Raw genomic sequence first — 17,978 nt, 5'->3', positions numbered from 1 at the left:
CTTCAAGCCAACCTTTTCATGGATTTCAAACTCCTTCATACTGTAGCTTACTTTCCCTGAAATTAACCCTATTACTATATTTACCTGTGGATCACTGCTTGTAGTTCTCTCACTTTCCTCTATTGTTGCCTTGCGTCAAATTCAAGAATTAAGCATGTTGAGACAGAGATATGTCCTACCATACTCAGCCGAGTGCTGGGCAACAAAAAGGAAGGTCTTTACTCACCTTGCCTGAGACAGTGAGTGGGTAATCCTCCACAAACACTACGTATCGAGGAATCTTGAAATGAGCAATCTGTGATTTTAAAAAAAAACTCAGAAAGTCAGAATCTGTTTTGGCTTGCCTGTTATTCCATGTGACTAAGAGACTGGTTCTTAGTAAACTTTTCTCAAACTTCTGTGAAAGCTCAGCAATCATGGCTGATAGAGCTTCTTACCAATATTCTTGCTACAGCCCATGCGGTTTCACACATCTTACAGAGCCCCAATGCCATAAGCAAGTCTTGGTGGCAACTTGAATGAAGTTTTACTGTTTGTTGAACATCCATTTCTCCTCCCCTAGGGAGGCGTTCATGAGAAACTCATGGTCCCCCAAACTGGGGTTGGTTAGTAGGTTATTTCTGAAGTAAGCCCTCAACCAAATGTTGTTGGAATAGCAGTTGATGCTTAACATCAGTTTGTGCTTGGATTGCCTCACAACTGCTCAGTGTGTGAGAGAGAACAGTTGGGAGTATGCTACCCTTATTCTGGAAACCAAGCAGATGCAACATGAGGGAGCACTACGAGGTGGAAGGTCTTTTGTACTACCACTTCCGACTGCATCTTCAAAAAGTACAGAAAGACTCCTCAGTGAAGCAGAGACCTGTGGAACTGGCTTTTAATATGTGAGGATGTCTTCAAGATGGATATCATGAAGTTAGAGACAGTGCAAGAAAGAGCAACCAAATTGATCAGAGAGCTTGGACAACAACCTATGAAAATAAAATGCAATTGTAGGAGCTACTTAATTTAGAGAGGAAATATAATTCAGGTTTATAAAATTAAGTATTGTAAGGAAACAGCAAACAGGAAGACTGTTTTGTCTCTCCCATAGTTGCCACCTAATGAAACTCACTAGAAAAACTAGTAAGAATGAATGTTATTTTATGCAGTGTGTTATCAACCATTGGAATATGCTGCCACACGATAGATTGGCTCTAATTTAGGTAGCTTCACAAGGAAGCTATATAAATTCCTGGGAGAGCATCTATCAATGAGTTGTGATATTTCCAGGCACAGGAACAATTGCCTATATGGAGCAATGATAGGGGAGGAGGGCTACTTTGCTAGCCTATTTGTGGTTTTCTTGCATGTATCTGGTAAGGTATCATGTGAGACAAAGGTTTGCCAGATAGACCCAGATTTGATCTAGCAGGGCTAGTCTCACGCTCTCATACTTCTAAGGAGATGAGAATCTTTTGGCATCCCTTCTATTTCAGAGCTGCTCCAACCATCTTGCTACTATGATTGAAGTTAATTAGCAGATGCTTTCCATAGCATCGAGCATTTTCAAAACCTTGGAGGAGATAGTGGGGACTGGATTGGGGACACAGAACACCTGTTTTGCCATTGAGTTAGGGTTCCTATCTTAACAACTGATTCCGTCTGAGATTTGATCTCTCTCTTGCTTTAGTTGCAAGGGTAAGGAATAGAGGAGGAAGACAGTTCAGATCCATCCCTCTAATTGTCCTTACCTTTCCTTTGCAAAATGCCTTGATTTCATCTGCCGTGCATTTCTCTCCAGCTTTCACTCTGATGGAAGCACAGATTTCTTCTCCAAATCGCTCATCTTTTACACCGACTACCTGAATAGATGGAGGGAGACATTGAGCTTCAGAGGACTATTGATTAGGTTTCTTTTCTTGAGACTTACCTGACTCCACTGTTTCTCTGAAGGACATATATGGTGCCTATTACAGGATGTAATTTTAGATGCTAAATATCTAGACAAGTAGCCAAGTGTGATGGCTTTTCTCACTGTCCTTCTCACCTGAACCTCTTGAATTTTAGGATGCGTGTGTAGAAATTGTTCAAGCTCTACTGGATATATGTTCTCCCCTCCTCGAATGATCATGTCTTTGCAGCGACCTACAATCTTGCAGTAGCCATACTCATCGAGGATAGCAATGTCCCTGAAATGAAATTATAGTTATTCCATCCTAATTCTGCGGATTTCCTACTTAGAAGTTTTATATTTTCAATTCGTTATACTGCAAATATTTATTCTATTGAAAATTCTCACACAGATGGGAGGCAGTAAGTAGGTCTCTGTGAATTCTATTTCAGGTAAGTGAAGAATCATTTAAATCCTACAAGGCATTTGTTTATTTATTTGTTTGTTTATTATCAATTTTGCCATCCATGTCCTTGGAAGTGTCTCTGGGTGGCAAAAAGCAGTCAAATAAAAACAACAATCAAAATACTGTCATTGTAAATATATAAATCAATAATTATTAACACTGAAATATATTAAAGAGCAAAAGGACACCTAGAGAATGAATGTGTCAATAATGGAGCCATCTTAAGATAGTATCAGTTGCCTGGGATCCCCAAGCCTGGTGACATAACCAGGTCTTGAGAAATCTCTGGAGTATTAGCAGGGATGGAGGGCATAGGACAGGGAGAGAGCCACATGATAGCGGGTTGCAACTCTATCCATTCAAATGCATCTATGGCTTGACAGCCTGTGGCTGAGATTTTACCCTTTGTCCTTCCTTGCAATCCTAAGCAAAGTTCCAAAGTAATCTTTCTCCTTCCATTCGTGGATTCATTGCAGATTGCTAGTTTCCTGCTGCCTTTAAGAATGAAAAATCAATTGGTTGTCAGCAGCTGCCTCACAAATGGCAACAAGGAAACCAGATCTATGTTTCCTGCCAGCAAGAATTGGGTTGACAGTGAAAAAAATTGGGTGGGACTACCCTTGGCTTTGTAGTAAAACGCTTTAAAATGTGGGTCGTTTTTATGTGGTCCACACCCTCTACATAATCTGGTTCGGTGCCAATATGAATAAATTTATACGGGAGGAAACAATCTCTCAGATATGCTAACTTTACACTTTAGAATAAATAAAGCATTTTGGATTGGACATGGAAATGAATGGAAGGCCAACACGTAAGATGTGAGATAGTTGTAATGTAGATTGTAAATCAATTTATCTTTCCAGAAAGGGATATCAGCTGGAACACCCGCCAAAATGGACAAACGGATATCTGGCCATACCAGCTCCTGGGCGTCCAGAACCAATACTGAATTTAGGAACAATGCCAAGCTTTGTGTCTCAAGAAAAGTCCCATTTCTGAATGAGTTCACTATTTATTTAGATTTTTTAAAATCTTTGTCTCCGTTTATAAAAATATGAGTGCTCCCATGTTTAGTAAATAAAATAATGATTATAGTTTTGTGTATGCATTCCTATTCCTTCCACCTGAAAAAGCTTTCCTTAACTAAACAACTAACAAACAAATTAAGTATTTATTTCCTATTTGTAGTGGGGAAGAGGCAGGGAGTAAGTTTTGACTGGCGCATGTGGGGAGTCTATGGTAAACAACTGGATGGATCTCTGTGGATCACATGATCAGAATCACTAGGTCTCCCCAATGAACCAGTAATTCCTGTGGACCTACCCAGTCTTGTACCATTGCTCATCATTCAACACTTCCTTGGTTTTGTTGGGATCTGCCCAATATCCCAGCATGACACAGTAGCCTCGAATCTGAAGTTCTCCTGCGCTATTTAATGGGAGGATTTCCCCTGTGTTAGGATGCTCAATTTTTGCCTGTAATGCAGAGAAAAGCATAGTCTTATAATAAGGAGATGATAGGAGAAGGAGAATAACTGAGGAAGACAAAGTATACACCAAGGGTGACCAACCTTGGCAACTTTAAGACATGTGAACTTCAACTCCCAAAAGTCCCCAGCCAACCATGCTCCCCTGGTGTACAGTATAGATTTGGATGGGATCCAAGTGGAAACTGTGAAGGGTGATACCAGTACTTGTGGCAAAGGGTTCAATCACCTCTGTGTGTGGGAAAATATATCCTACAGTCTCTGTTTTCTGTGCAATGTTGTCTTGAGGGAAGCCCATGAAAGTGACTGGGCTATTCTCCGTTGTTCCATATATAGCCTGCAAACCATAAAAGAAGGAAACACTGGTGAGAATGAGGAACAAAACCAACTAGGAGGAAATTCACAAAAAAATCAGAAACAAACTAAAGCAGACCTACTATAAAAAAATTTCAGAGCTGTGGGTTTCATTCTCATCTCAATACATGTCACATGATATATGAAACATATACATCAGATATAATATGTAAGGAGAAATTGTTTTGAAACTTAGAAGCATTTTAAAAGCCTGTTTTAATACTGTAGTGATTAGCTACTTAAAAGACTGGAAAAGAACCTGACATATGGTCCTGATACTTAGATGTTTTTTGATTAATTAGTCAAATTAGAAAATGATTTTGTAGAAAACATGCTTTGCAATACCAGTGCTGTATGTACAATCTGCATAAGGTGCATTTAGCCACTGAGAATGGGAAATAACTCCATTACTTCTGTTCACAATCCATAGATATGTTTGGGGATTCCAGAAAACCTCTAACTCTTTGATTTTGTTTAAATAATAAATCTGCTTTACTAAAAATATAAGACAGTCCGTGGGCAGATTTTGTGTGCTTTTTCATCTGTTCTTATGCTCAATGGCAAGCATTCTCTGTAGGGGCTCTGCTGCCACAGAACAGCCCTCCCCACAAGGCAAGAATGGTCCCCATTTTCATAGCCTTCTGGAAAGTGGTCAAAATCTGGATGTTCTGGTTCCACCAATCCTAGTTAAGATATCTAAGTTTGCATAATTTATTGTCTCAGTAAACTGAGGCGTACCTGAAGTTTTTTAAGGATTGAAACAAATCAAAATACGATTTGAGCAAAAATAAACAACTTAAAACATTAGCTTAATTTGTGCTTTTCATGGTGCCATCCTTGTTTGGATTGCTGCAGAATCAGAGGTGGTATTCAGCAGATTCTGACCAGTTCTGGAGAACCGGTAATGGAAATTTTGAGTAACTCGGAGAACTGGAAAATGCCACCTCTGACTGGAGATTTGACAGTATCCTTCCCCTGCCACACCCATTAAGCAATGCCCACAGAACCAGTAGTAAAAAAATTTGAATCCCACCACTGTACAAAATGCAATTTTTTGCAAGGACTGAAAATGAGTTGATGGTGCCACAAGATTAAGGACTTGGAGTATATAAAGAGGGTTAAAGCTGCCCCTCTTTGCTTTGGAGCTCATGAGACATGCTGGATTGTCTGTGATGGGAAATAAAATTATGGACTAGAGAAAAATTTAGGTGTGTTTGGCCTGATGCAAATAGGATTGGATGGAGAAGTGCTGCCAAGGGAATCATAAGCACTCTATGGAACTCAATGCAAAAGTCCTTCTGTTTTGGATGGGCTGGCAGAGCTAGCATAATAGACTAACAGAAAACCATAGGTATGATGGAAGGCAGAGGACTATCAAGAGCCAGAATGGGACACCTTGCCATGGCCAACTCACCACAGCCAATTCACCACAGTCAACTCACCACGGGACATCTTTTTTTTTTTTTTTAACAAATTTTATTCAGTTTTTCACATAAAAACAAAAATCTCTTTTTAGTGGACAACATATTTCCGGGTCATCACCTTTACATACAAATATGACAGCAATTATACATTCATATATGCATACTTAATTCTATTATTACCTTTTCCATTCCAAATTTTCAGTAAGGAGAGAAACAAACACATTAATTCTGGCCTCTTTCATTAATCTCAATTGAAACATCTTTTTGTTTCATTTCAATTATTTCAAATATAATCCTTTAATATTTATTTTAAAAATAAAGATAAACAATATGTGTTTGTCTAATGATGATGATGATGATGATGATGATGTAATAATAATAATAATAATAATAATAATAATAATAATAATAATAACAACAACAACAACAGGTTGCCAATGTCTCTCCTTGCTTTTAATAGTCTATATGACATTAATTTAGTTGGTTCTTTAGTCTGTCATATTCCCTTTCCATTACACATTCTTTTTATAAATTCTAAATTAATACAAATTTTAACACTAAAAAAAAAACAAGTATAGGTCCCCCCTTTTACTGCTTTGAGTGTGACACCTCAATGGTTAAAATATACCTTTATTCCCTCACCTTGATTCCCAATAACCATTATTTTTAAGAAGTTACAATAATAATCATTACATCGTTTCATTTGGATTCCGCAGCATATTTCCCCCCTTAATTTTTAATAAGAGTTATCAATATCTATATTACCCTATTTTCTAAATATTTTTAATTGCAGAAATATTCTTAGTACCCCTTGTCACCCTGCAGAATCCACTTTTTAATTCATCAACCATTATCTCTGAAAAAACAATTTCTTTTCAACATTTTACTATTTCTGTATTTCTTTATTTCATGCACCTGTTTCTTACTGCTTCTCCTCCCCCTCTTTTCCCCATATCTTTTCTCATTCCAGTTTATATCCCTCTCTTTCTTAATATCTTCCTTTCCCCTTTTCTGCTGGGTCTTTCTGTCTTTCCCAACTTCACAGGTATTCCCCCTTTTGATTGCCTTCTTAAGTCTCAACTTTTTAGCCTTCCTTCTTTCCCCACTTCTTTGTAGCGTTCTTTGTGTTAATTGTCTATTTAAGATGTCTTCTTCTTGAGTCGACTCCTCCTCCTCTGAAGCTCTTTCTTCTTGTTCTTCAGTCGTCATTTCCATTTTTCTAACACAGAACAAAGTGATTTGCCTCTTTCCTGTAGTAATTCTCTCATATTTTTAAGTTCCATTTTTAATTCCCGAAGAGATATCATTACACACTCTTGTATTTTATGATCGTTAAAGTCCACAAAAAAACCACTTTTACTTTCTTTCTTTCTTCTTTCAATTTTCTAAAGTTCTCAATTGTTCCAGCCGAGGGTGTATACCAAAAACATCAATCAATCCCACAGTCAGTCTTTCCTTGCTTTTTCTTTATTCTAGTTCTGCTTTCACTTTCTAAGTTTCTTACTTTGTTTCAATATTTCTTTAATGCTATATCCACACAAGTTCATTCAAAAACAGGATGCTTTCCCTTGTTTGAGCTCAAGTTTTTGTCAAAAGGTGGCACTCTCCATTATACAAAGTCTTCACCTTTTTCCCCTATTTTTTATTTAGGGTTTTTCGAACCTCAATATTCCAGCACAGTCCAGTCTCCAATTTGTAAACTTTATTATTATTATTATTTGATAATTTTAAGTCCAGCTTTATTTTATGCCTGTTTATTGCCAAAATATTTTAGTCCAATTTAGTTAAATCTTTAGTTCCGGCTTCTTCCTTTCCTGGTTCAAAACCCCGCTTAGCTGTCAGAAATATTTTCTTATTTTTTTTCCTGTCCGTTTGTAATTTCGCTGCTCACTTTTCTTTTCTTAAAAATTCCATGTTACCTTAATCCCGGGGTACTTTTGTTTAGTTGCATCGCCCAATTGTCCCGCTTCAGATGTTATCCACCTTTTCCTTACCTCCTGCACAAATCTTAATCCAGCTGAGTCCTCCTCTTCAGGGTGGCCATTTTAAACCACCGCTGCAGTCGTCTTCGGGGGGAAAAAGACCAAGCCCAGGAGGGGAGATGCAGCTCCCCTCACCCTGGCTTGCGGCTTCCCCTTACTCCACCGCCCCTCCAAGGCAGCTTCACCCCCTAATTGTAATGATTGGGGCTCTCCAACGAAAGAGCACGGACCATAGTTCCATTGCTAAACAAGATGCTTGCTAAATGAGTCACGCCCAATTTTACTACCTTTTTTGCCACAGTTGTTAAGTGAATCACTGCAGTTAAGTGAATCATGTAGCCATTAAGCAAAACCATTTTTCCTCATTCATTTTGCTTGCTGGAAGATGGCTGAAAAAGTTGCAAATGGTGATTATATGACTCTGGGACTACCATAAATACATGCCAGTTGCCAAGTGCCTGAATTCTGATCATTTATTTGGGGGGGAGGGATGCTGCAACAGTCAGAAGAACTGGTCATAAAGCAGTTTTTTGAGTGACATTGTAACTTTGAGCAGTCACTAAATGAATGGTTATACACCAAGGACTACCTGTATGTCCACTTTTCCATAGAGAGCACCACTGTTCAATAGCAGAGTGAAGACTTGGATCAAGATGTGAATTAAAGGGATAAAAGAAAGAGCTAATTTCACTGAAGTATCTTCAAAATGGAACTGAGAGAAATTATTGGAGGGAAAGATTTCTATCATAGTGATTAGCAAAGTCATCAGCAGTACGTGGAAACGTGGCACAGTTTCTGCTCATATTACAAAGACTTGTGCTTCCTTTATTGGCTACAAAAGAAGAAGGCAAGTTTTATTACGGTACTAACCTGCATGCCATTTGACACAGATGATATTTATATTTAAAGCCATGTTTAAGTTCAATTAAAAAATACTAGGGGAAAATGAAGCAACATTGACTTAAAAGAGGACTGGCCAGAAAACAAGAATAATCTTTGAACTTCAAAAGCTGTGTAAAAAACAGAGGGGAATAAAATAATAAGCCAAAGGAAGTATTTAAGAGAGATGGAGCCAGCTACCAAAGTTTGTCTCATTTTGAGCTTTGGGATGGATTTAATAATAGCATTGGATATTTGTCTAGACTTGAAACACCAATGTTCTTTCCAGTCCTCTCTTGGCAATCTCCTCTCATTTTCCCCAAAATCTTGCCCTTGCTTGCTTAAAATCAATTGGCTTACAATTTGTTCTTTGGGACTATGTGCCTGGTCCCTAAGGACCAAGTCTCCTTTTGCTCTAAATTTGGAAGGACCAAGTTAATTTTTGAGGGTAAAAGTCTTTTAGGCTCAGCTGTGCTCAATTTCTGCAAGGTAAAAGTAGCAGGGCCCAAACCTGCGGGGTGAAGATATTCCATCTGCAAGAAAAGCCCTTCACTCTAATACATCGCTGGAAAAAATATCTAGATACAGCATTATGAGGAAAAATCCATTTCACAAGTTCAGGGGAATATTTTTTTTTAATAAAAGTTTTATTTAAGTTTTCACAAAACATACAAATATGAATAAAATATCTTTTTTTGAGAACAGCGTGGCCCCGGGTTATCACTTCTCCATACAGACATAAACTCAATACATATTTATCTTATACATTCTAATCCATATCTTATAACTATTTTCGCATTTTTTTCAATAGCTTTTCCCTTTCTTTACTTCCTATAGCCTTATTTTAAATTATCTCATTCCTTTCTTAATTCAATTACATATATTTTTCTAATTTTTAAAATCTTTCTAATCAATGTTTTTATACTTTCATCTGTCCTGTTTACAATTTCATATTATCTTTTCTGATAAAACAAATTTTCTAGTTCAGGGGAATATTTTTATTGTTGTTTCTTCATATGATCTGTAACTGAATCCAATCTCAAGAGTCTGCATTTAAGCATCAATGGATTCCAGACATATGTAATTATCAATAATTTCAGATATAATGTGTATTCATTCAATGATATTGGAGTACAGGTAGTCCTCGACTTACAATAGTTCATTTAGTGATTGTTCAAAGTTACAATGGCACTGAAAAAATGACTTATGACCATTTTTCACACGATAGTTGCCTCATCCCCCTGGTCACCTAATCAAAATTCATATGCTTGGCAACTAGTTCGTATTTATGACCGTTGCAGTGTCCTGGGGTCACGTGATCATTTTTTATGACTTGCTGACAAGCCTTCTAACAACCGTGTTACAAACTTAACAACTGCAGTGAGAAACGTGGCAAGAAAAGTCGTAAAATGGGGAAAAGTCATTTAGCAAATGTTCCACTCAGCAGTTAAATTTGGAGCTCAATTGTGGTCATAACTCAAGGACTACCTGTGTACTATAGAATAAATCTGAAATCGAAGTAACACCATAGTATTTTTGTTTACCTGGAAGTTTGCATTTTAACATGCTCTGAAAAAAAGAAAGCAAAGAACTATCTGTTTTCCTATCTAATTGTAAGATTTGAGCTGCAGAAAGAACCTAAGAAACACACCACTGGTGGAGCAAACCCACAGTCCAAATGCTGCAAAATGGTGTTCCATCATCAAATGAATCCCGCACAAATTTCTCTTAGTCTCCTATGAAAACCATCTTGAAAGTGATTATCTCCATGTCTTGTGACAGATAAATATTATGAGTTTTCAGGTTTATATGAAGAAATGTTTTCTGTTTCCTCTAAGAATGCTCCTTTTTAGCAGTTGACCTATGTATTTGAACCCCTAGACAAACAACGCCTGGATCTCTCTTCTGCATAGTTTGATTTTTCGAATACAAACTAAAGCCCTTTCCCAGTGACCAAAGTTGCTTTGTCCAACATCGCCACACAAAAACACCTCAAGGTAACCCAATTATAACTCAAAAAAGGCATTGTCTTATGAACGCCTCTCTCCCTGTTGGCAATCATTCTCGGATGCAATACCGGAAGACCATTACAACATATTCTTCTTGAAATCAAAAGAGCATCATACTATTGTCTAAACAACTCCCAAAACAAAACAAAAAGAAAGATACCCATATCAATAAGGAACTCAATCCAAAAAGAGACACTCTGGAAAACAACTGGTCACGTTGCCAATTTCAAAAACCGATACAAAAACTTATGCCACCAGATAAAGACCGAATGCACCAATTATCACATTAAACAAGAAGAAAACCTTCTAAGCACCAATTCCACCCGTGCTTTTTACAATTTTGTAAACAACAAACTGAAAGACTCAAGGTCCATCCCTCCCTTGATAGGACCTGATGGTAAAGACTGCAACGACGACACCATTAAAGCCAACATCTTTAACACATTCTTCGGCTCAGTATTTGTAAACAGCAATGGATCTTGCCCAGTATTTCCTAACCGTACCACAGATAACAACAATGACCTAATACATATCGATTTCCACAGAAGACAATGTTGAAAAATCACTACGCAATCTAAAACCATCTCTATCTATTGGACCGGATGGAATATGTGCCTACTTCTTAAAAAGCTATCCACTGCCATAGCGAACCTCTAAGTATAATCTTTGAAAAATCTTTCAGGACCAGCTCCTTGCCTAACCTATGGTCACAAGCCACAGTCATCCCCATCTTCAAAAGGAGACCCAAGCCTAGTTGAAAATTACAGGCCAATCTCCTTATGCTGCGTCACCTGCAAAGTCATGGAATCAATTATTAACCAATCCATCATCCTCCACTTAGAGACAAACAACCTACTCTCCAATAAACAATTTGGTTTCAGAAAAAAACTATCCTGTAATCTGCAACTCTTACACTGCAAAAACATATGGACGACACAACTCGACCAGGGCAAAGCAATAGACGCAATCTACATAGACTTCTGTAAAGCCTTTGATTCAGTGGTACACGACAAACTACTCCTAAAAATAAAATCCTATGGTATATCTGGACAACTGAATAACTGGATAGAAGCATTCCTATCAAACAGACAACAAATGGTCAAAATCGGGAGAGTCCTATCAAATCCAGTACCTGTCAATAGTGGTGTCCCCCAAGGCAGTGTTCTAGGACCAACTCTCTTCATACTCTACATAAACAACCTCTGTGATCATATTAAGAGCAATTATGCTTCTCTTCGCTGATGATGTAAAGCTGTTCAATACCACAGACAATACTGCTACCCTACAAAAGATCTTGACTATGTATCCGAATGGTCAAACAAATGGCAACTTCAAATCTCAACAAATAAATGCTCTGTCTTACATATTGGCAAAAAAAATCAGAAAATAAAATACAAGCTGAATAGTCAAGATCTTGTTGATGACCCAAGCTCTGTAAGGACCTTGGAATACTCACCTCTAATGATCTGAGTGCTAGAGCCCACTGCAACTACATAGCCAAAAAGGCATTAAGAGTTGTTAACCTAATCTCACGTAGCTTTTTCTCTGGCAATATCACACTACTAACCAGAGCATACAAAACATTTGCTAGACCAATACTCGAATACAGTTCATCAGTCTGGAACCCTCATTACGTATCTGATATTAGCACAATTGAGAAAGTCCAGAAATATTTCACAAGAAGAGTTCTCCACTCTTCTACTCGTTTATAGAATACCTTATGCCACCAGACTTGAAATTCTAGAACTAGAAAACCTTGAATTACGCCGCTTCGGTCTGACTTAAGCATGGTATATAAAATCATACATTGCAATGTCCTACCTGTCAATGAATACTTCAGCTTCAACCATAACAACACAAGAGCACACAATAGATACAAACTCAAAGTAAACCGCACCAAACTTGATTGCAGGAAATACGACTTCAGCAATAGAGTAGTCAATGTCTGGAATACTCTACCCGACTCTGTAGTCTCTTCCCCAAACCCCAAAAACTTTAACCTTAGACCTTCTACTATTGACCCTTTCCTAAGAGGTCTGTAGGGGGCGTGCATAAGCGCACCAACGTGCCTACCGTCCCTGTCCTATTGTTTCTCTTATTCTTTTATTTTCTTATATGTACCCATCTCATGTATTCACAACTATGTATACACTTATACTTATTATCTTGTAAACAATTGACAAATCAAATAAATAAATAAAAATAAATAAATAAAATAAATAAATAAAATAAATAAATAAATTTGTAGTACAACCAGAGAGGGAATGGATTTCCTCATCCACCATTCTGTTCCATGCAGGAGTTTAATAAATTCTACCAGAGCTTTCCTGTCCACTGCAATGTTTTACCCTTCCTCAGAGGGAAATGTTTTCCTCAATGTTTTACCTCACCTATGAGGATCATATTTGGGTGGCTGGGTTCAGTGGTGTGCTAGTCTAGAGTTGGCTTGTATTGATTGCTGAATTTTCAGGAATTTTGCGAGCTGCTTGAGAACAGAGCTGAGTCTGACCCTTGGTGTGCTGATCAGCTGTTCCATGGCATGGCAAGAGGAGCAATGGAGTCTGCAGAACCAGTTCTTAAACACTGGCTAGGTCCATTCAATACTTTAGACTTGGCTAAAGTGATTTGTGGTACAGGATTTGTGGGAAACCCAGTTATTAGCCAGGCACATGATCCAAGTCATCATTTTATGTTTAAGTACAGCATGTGAGCACAGCAAGTGGTTTTCTTAGCTTGGATTTAAGACTCAGGATGTTGCATGAGACAAGTTCCCACAAATCGGAATCTTCTCCCCATCCAGCCAGGCCAGACCGCTGAAAGCCAACCTCCTGCTATTTTTCTGTCTTGGTGGCTTGGAGTATATACTTATTTCCATAATGAGTAGCATTCCTGTGGTTCATCAATCTTTCTCCGGTACTGCCTGAGTTTTAGAAATGTTGCCTGGCAGCTGCCACAGAGAGGCATGTGACATTAACTGGCTATTTTATCAAAGATTTCCAAATGTTTTTGCCTAATAATAAATCAACCTGTCTGAAACTGGAAGGAAGATAGGCAGTTATAGGGAAGGGAGGGCAGGAAGACTTCTTTGCCAAGTGAGCAATAAAGCTCACAAAGGCAGAAAAATCAACTTAGGGGAAGAAGTTCTGGAACTAGAGCAACTTTACCCTCACTTACCTTACCATAAGTTAGGGTAAAGTTGCTCTAGTTTCAGAACTTCTTCCTCTGAGTTGATTTTTCTGCCTTTGTGAGTCTGCAACTCACAGAATGAGGAGCCCTTGAAGTTGTTGGCTTGTATCAAGAGAAACCAGGGTTCCCACCCTTGTTGCATTGTTGTGCTGCCCATTAGGGTCGTCCTCGCTCCCCCAAGGTATCTTTTGACTCACGGCCATTCCAAAATTGTCCATTCTTTTATTGTTTAACATTCTGGCAGTGGCTCTCTAGAATTTCAAGTTGGAGTCTTACAACCCATACTTGCAGAAGACAGAATTGAACCTGAAACCTTTTGTGTGTCATGCACTTCTTTGGGGCCCTTGGTGTTCTCTGAGCTTGATGGTTTCCTTGCAGACGTTACATTACTAAACTAGATAACATCAGATGTTACCTAGTTTGGTAATGAAACGTCTGTAAGGAAACCACCAAGCTCAGAGAGCCCTAAGACCCCATAGTTCACAGTTGTCAAACTCGCCGCATCATGTTGCTGTCACATGACATTTTGCGATGTTTTTCCCATTTGAGGAGCTGGAGTAGGCGTGGCTTGCGTGTGACACATTCAGCCTGCAGGCAGCCAATTAGACACCCCTGTGCATAGTTCAACCCTGAGCTACAAATAGTATCTTCTGTCAATGATCACTCCTTCCCAGGTCCTTATGCGAGTTCCAGATCTGGAAGGCACCAAGGTGGGGATATTTGAACTATGGTAGAATGTGAATAATTTCAGTTTCTAGTGTTCCATAATAGGGAACTAATGAAAAAAGTGTCATTAAAGTTGGATAATACAGCCATACAGATATTAATCATCTGTTGGGCAAAAATCTGCACTGTTCAGGCTAACACTGATAAAAATCATTTTTAAAAAGATGGAGTAATAAGGACAATCAACAGCTAAACTAGTAAGTCCAAAACAGCCTTGAGTTTCAGTGCCACTACACTCTATTTCTATATTTTTGATGTGGCCATCTGTTTATTCCATGAAGAGAGAGGCAAATGGAAATTCAACCTTCATAAATTATTAGCCATTTGATTCATGTTTTGCAGAGTAATAGATGTTTACAAAATGTTCATTGATTAAGAAAGAGAAGTTTGTGGTATAATCCTACCTGTCCTGAGATGTCCTCCTACTTTGGTTCCTCTAGGACGTCTAAATCAAAGGACTGAACAGAGGTCCAGGAAAGTGTGGGATTTGTTGATGTGGAGAAGAGGGCTCATGGACAATGAAGTCATTGTCACTTACTGACCCCATGCTACCCGAAAAGTTCTGGCAGGAATTATAAAAACTATGATGTTGTGAGAATCACTGACTCTTCTCTTTCCAGTTCTTACTCATCACCAGTAAATAACTGCATAATGGGTGGTGTGCAAACTTAAATCTGCCAACATGCCACTGAGGAGTTCAGACACAAACATAAAAGAGTTCAAAGGCTTTCCCTCAAGTCCAAACCAACTCTAAAAGCCCAACCTTTTGCAAAGCATGCTCCTGAGATAAAAGGAGAGCTCAAGAAAATAATGTCTTTTTGAGAAAGACACACACACACACACACACACACACACACGTATGGTATTTAGGTTTCTTTGAGTGTTTTCCAGCGTCTTAATATTTGTGCTTTTATTATAGCAACGTTTCGGCAGAATCTCATCTGCCATCCTCAAAGGATCGTTTGAGATTCTGCCGAAACGTCACTATAATAAAAGCACAAATATTAAGACATGGGAAAATACCCGAAGAAACCTAAATACCATACATATAAATACCGACGAAAACATAAGAAAACATAGATAGATTGATAGATATATAGATATAGATATAGATGATATAGATATAGATATAGATATAGATATAGATATAGATATATTGACAGCCATCAGAATTCTCATGATTATCTTGTTTTGGCTTAGAGCCCTAAATAGATACATTTTTAATGAAAGGTACATATTAATTATTCGAGCTCTGAAGAGTCAGAACAGAATCTTTGCTTCTAAATCTGTAATTTTTACCTTGGACGGAAAAAAATCAAACCACCATAAGTGAATGAAAACTGCTAAGTCCTCCAATGTTCCCCAAATAAATACAGTCTGAATAAAGGCTTCATGATGTACACATATCTGTGGCCTTTTGTTACTGTGTCAGGCTCTACTTTGAATGTATTTTGAAGTAATCTCATTGTAGGAGTCCAATTGGTTACTATGAGCTGTTCCTGGAATGCTCTCTTGCCTCCACACACTGGTTATTTTGTCTTAGGCTACTGGATTGCCTGCTCCCTTCCGAAGGACATGAACTGGAAGACTGCATGGAACAGTGAATGTTTGGGCTTCAGTTCTGGCCGTTTCACCCATGGCAAGGTCAATCAATTTGGCCTTGTAAGGAATAATAGTTGGGCTTGGCTTTATTTATTAATCTATAAAGAAAATAGGCCATGTGACCTACTCTTACACCATCTACTGAATCAAAAGGCAACTGCATCTACATGGGAATAAAGATTCTCCTGGCCAGCCACTTTCTGAAGATGTAAAGAATGCCAGGCTAAGAGGAGAAGTACTTTGTTCCTGTCACATCAACCTTTGCAAGGTATCTGGGTACCTTGCGGCTTTCACCTGAGCAATCTTGAAGGTAGAATAATGCAAAGGCCTACACACTGAAATTCAGCACCATAAACCATATGAGGTGTTTGAGAGAAAACCAACCAGCTGCTGGATGCTGAATTGGACCTTATGAGGATTAGGTACAAAGTACAAAGGGAGGATCTGAAAACTGTGTTATCAGAGAGTTGGAGCTCAAAGAACCATCAATAATGAGTTTAAAAGCACAGCAAGCCAGAAACTCAGTTCAAGTGAAGTATATTCCAGACTGGGAGACAGAAATGAAGTGCACTATAGATTGCAAACCAAAAGCTGGCAGAAAAACAATAAAGAGACCCTAAGAATTAATGGTTTCAAAAAGGAAGAAGGGCGATGTCTACAGAGATGAGGTTTAGAGCAAACAAGAGAGTAAGTAGCTCAGGATAGTTTAGCTACACATGGAAGTAATTGATAGAGATGGCATCCAAGTTATGGGTTTTTCACCTCCCCAGCTCTCTGCCTCTGGGGTTGAGAGATTTGACTTCTGGGAGTTTTAGAAACATTACATAGCTCCTTTCCCTCCCAGGCAGCCCAGAATTATGCCCTCAGATTCACAAACATACCCCGAATGAAATATCTTCTTCTTCAAAGGATCTTTTGAAATGTACCTGTGCAAAACAACCATGGCTATCAGTCTGACTAACAGTATACAAAGTGGCCTCAGTGACATCTCTCAACAATGGAAAAAAACCAGACATTCTTGCATATAATCTGTCCTCTGTGTCCCAAGCCAATCCTTGGATTTTCTCCCTTTATTGAGCCTGTCTCACCTCTGTAAACAACTCAATCAGCTGGGCTTTTGTAGACTGCTTTGGCAGGGGAAGCCTCAACAAGCTCACAGTTGTATGTGAACAGCGGCCAGCAGTTTGCTGCAGTCAATCTTTGGCTGGAGACACGCCCAAAATGTTCCATTTACAGCTTCCAGCCTCTGCTGCTTCTTAGTCTCTCTTTCTCTTTCCCTGCCAACACCTACAAAGCCCAAAAGGGGTAGAACCGAGGGGACTTCGATTTCTTCATTTTGTCCATGCCATCGTTACTCATCTCTAGTGGGCCTGGCATCCATTCCTCTCTACTGTATTTCTGTTTTTAATGCCTGCTCGCTAGACTGAAAACAACCTCATATGGTAACTCTATGCCTTTTAATATAGGAAAAAATATTAGCCAAAACACACTATGTCCCATTCTTTGCTTTTAGAGAATCAAAAGTATATCAAATAAATGGAAATAAGGAAATCATACTTCAATGGGCATAAAGAAATATAAGTCACCCTGGGCAAGATGGGCAGCGTACAAGTTTGATAAGTAAGCAACACCTCTCCTACATACACCTCTCCTCCTGGTGCAGAGACAGAGGTGGTATTCAGCAGGTTCTGACCAATTCTGGAGAACTGGTAGTGGAAATTTTGAGTAGTTCAGAGAACTGGTAAATACCACCTCTGACTGGCCCCGCCCCCATCTATTCTCTACCTCCCGAGTCCCAGCTGATCGGCTGGGTTTTCTTTTGTTGCCCTGCACAGGAGAGGGGAGCTGGAAAGCAGGTTAGTGGGGTAGGGAGAGAATGGGGATTTTACAGTATCTGTCCCCTGCCACGCCCACCAAGCCACACCCACCAAGCCAAACCACGCCCACCAAGCCATGCCCACAGAACTGGTAGTAAAAAAAATTGAATCCCA

General features: G+C 38.8%; 1 protein-coding gene across 1 annotated transcript in view; it reads right to left on the bottom strand.

Annotated features, from left to right (window-relative positions):
* Positions 1-17,978, bottom strand: part of ACSF2 (acyl-CoA synthetase family member 2) — a 56,277-nt gene that overhangs the window by 2,169 nt on the left and 36,130 nt on the right. The window contains exons 11-15 of the mRNA XM_026667396.2: positions 4,055-4,162; positions 3,663-3,814; positions 2,030-2,171; positions 1,734-1,844; positions 227-295 (exon numbers count right to left, since the gene is read on the bottom strand). Coding sequence (XP_026523181.2) covers positions 227-295; positions 1,734-1,844; positions 2,030-2,171; positions 3,663-3,814; positions 4,055-4,162 — 582 coding nt within the window. The remainder of the gene's footprint in view (positions 1-226; positions 296-1,733; positions 1,845-2,029; positions 2,172-3,662; positions 3,815-4,054; positions 4,163-17,978) is intronic.

This window comes from Notechis scutatus, chromosome 2 (assembly GCF_049901735.1).
Source record: "Notechis scutatus isolate UNSWTSFEM ecotype Mainland chromosome 2, rNotScu1.2, whole genome shotgun sequence".
Lineage (NCBI taxonomy): Eukaryota > Metazoa > Chordata > Lepidosauria > Squamata > Elapidae > Notechis > Notechis scutatus.
Note: the sequence above shows the minus strand (reverse complement) of the source record. Positions and strands in the feature narration are given on the sequence as shown.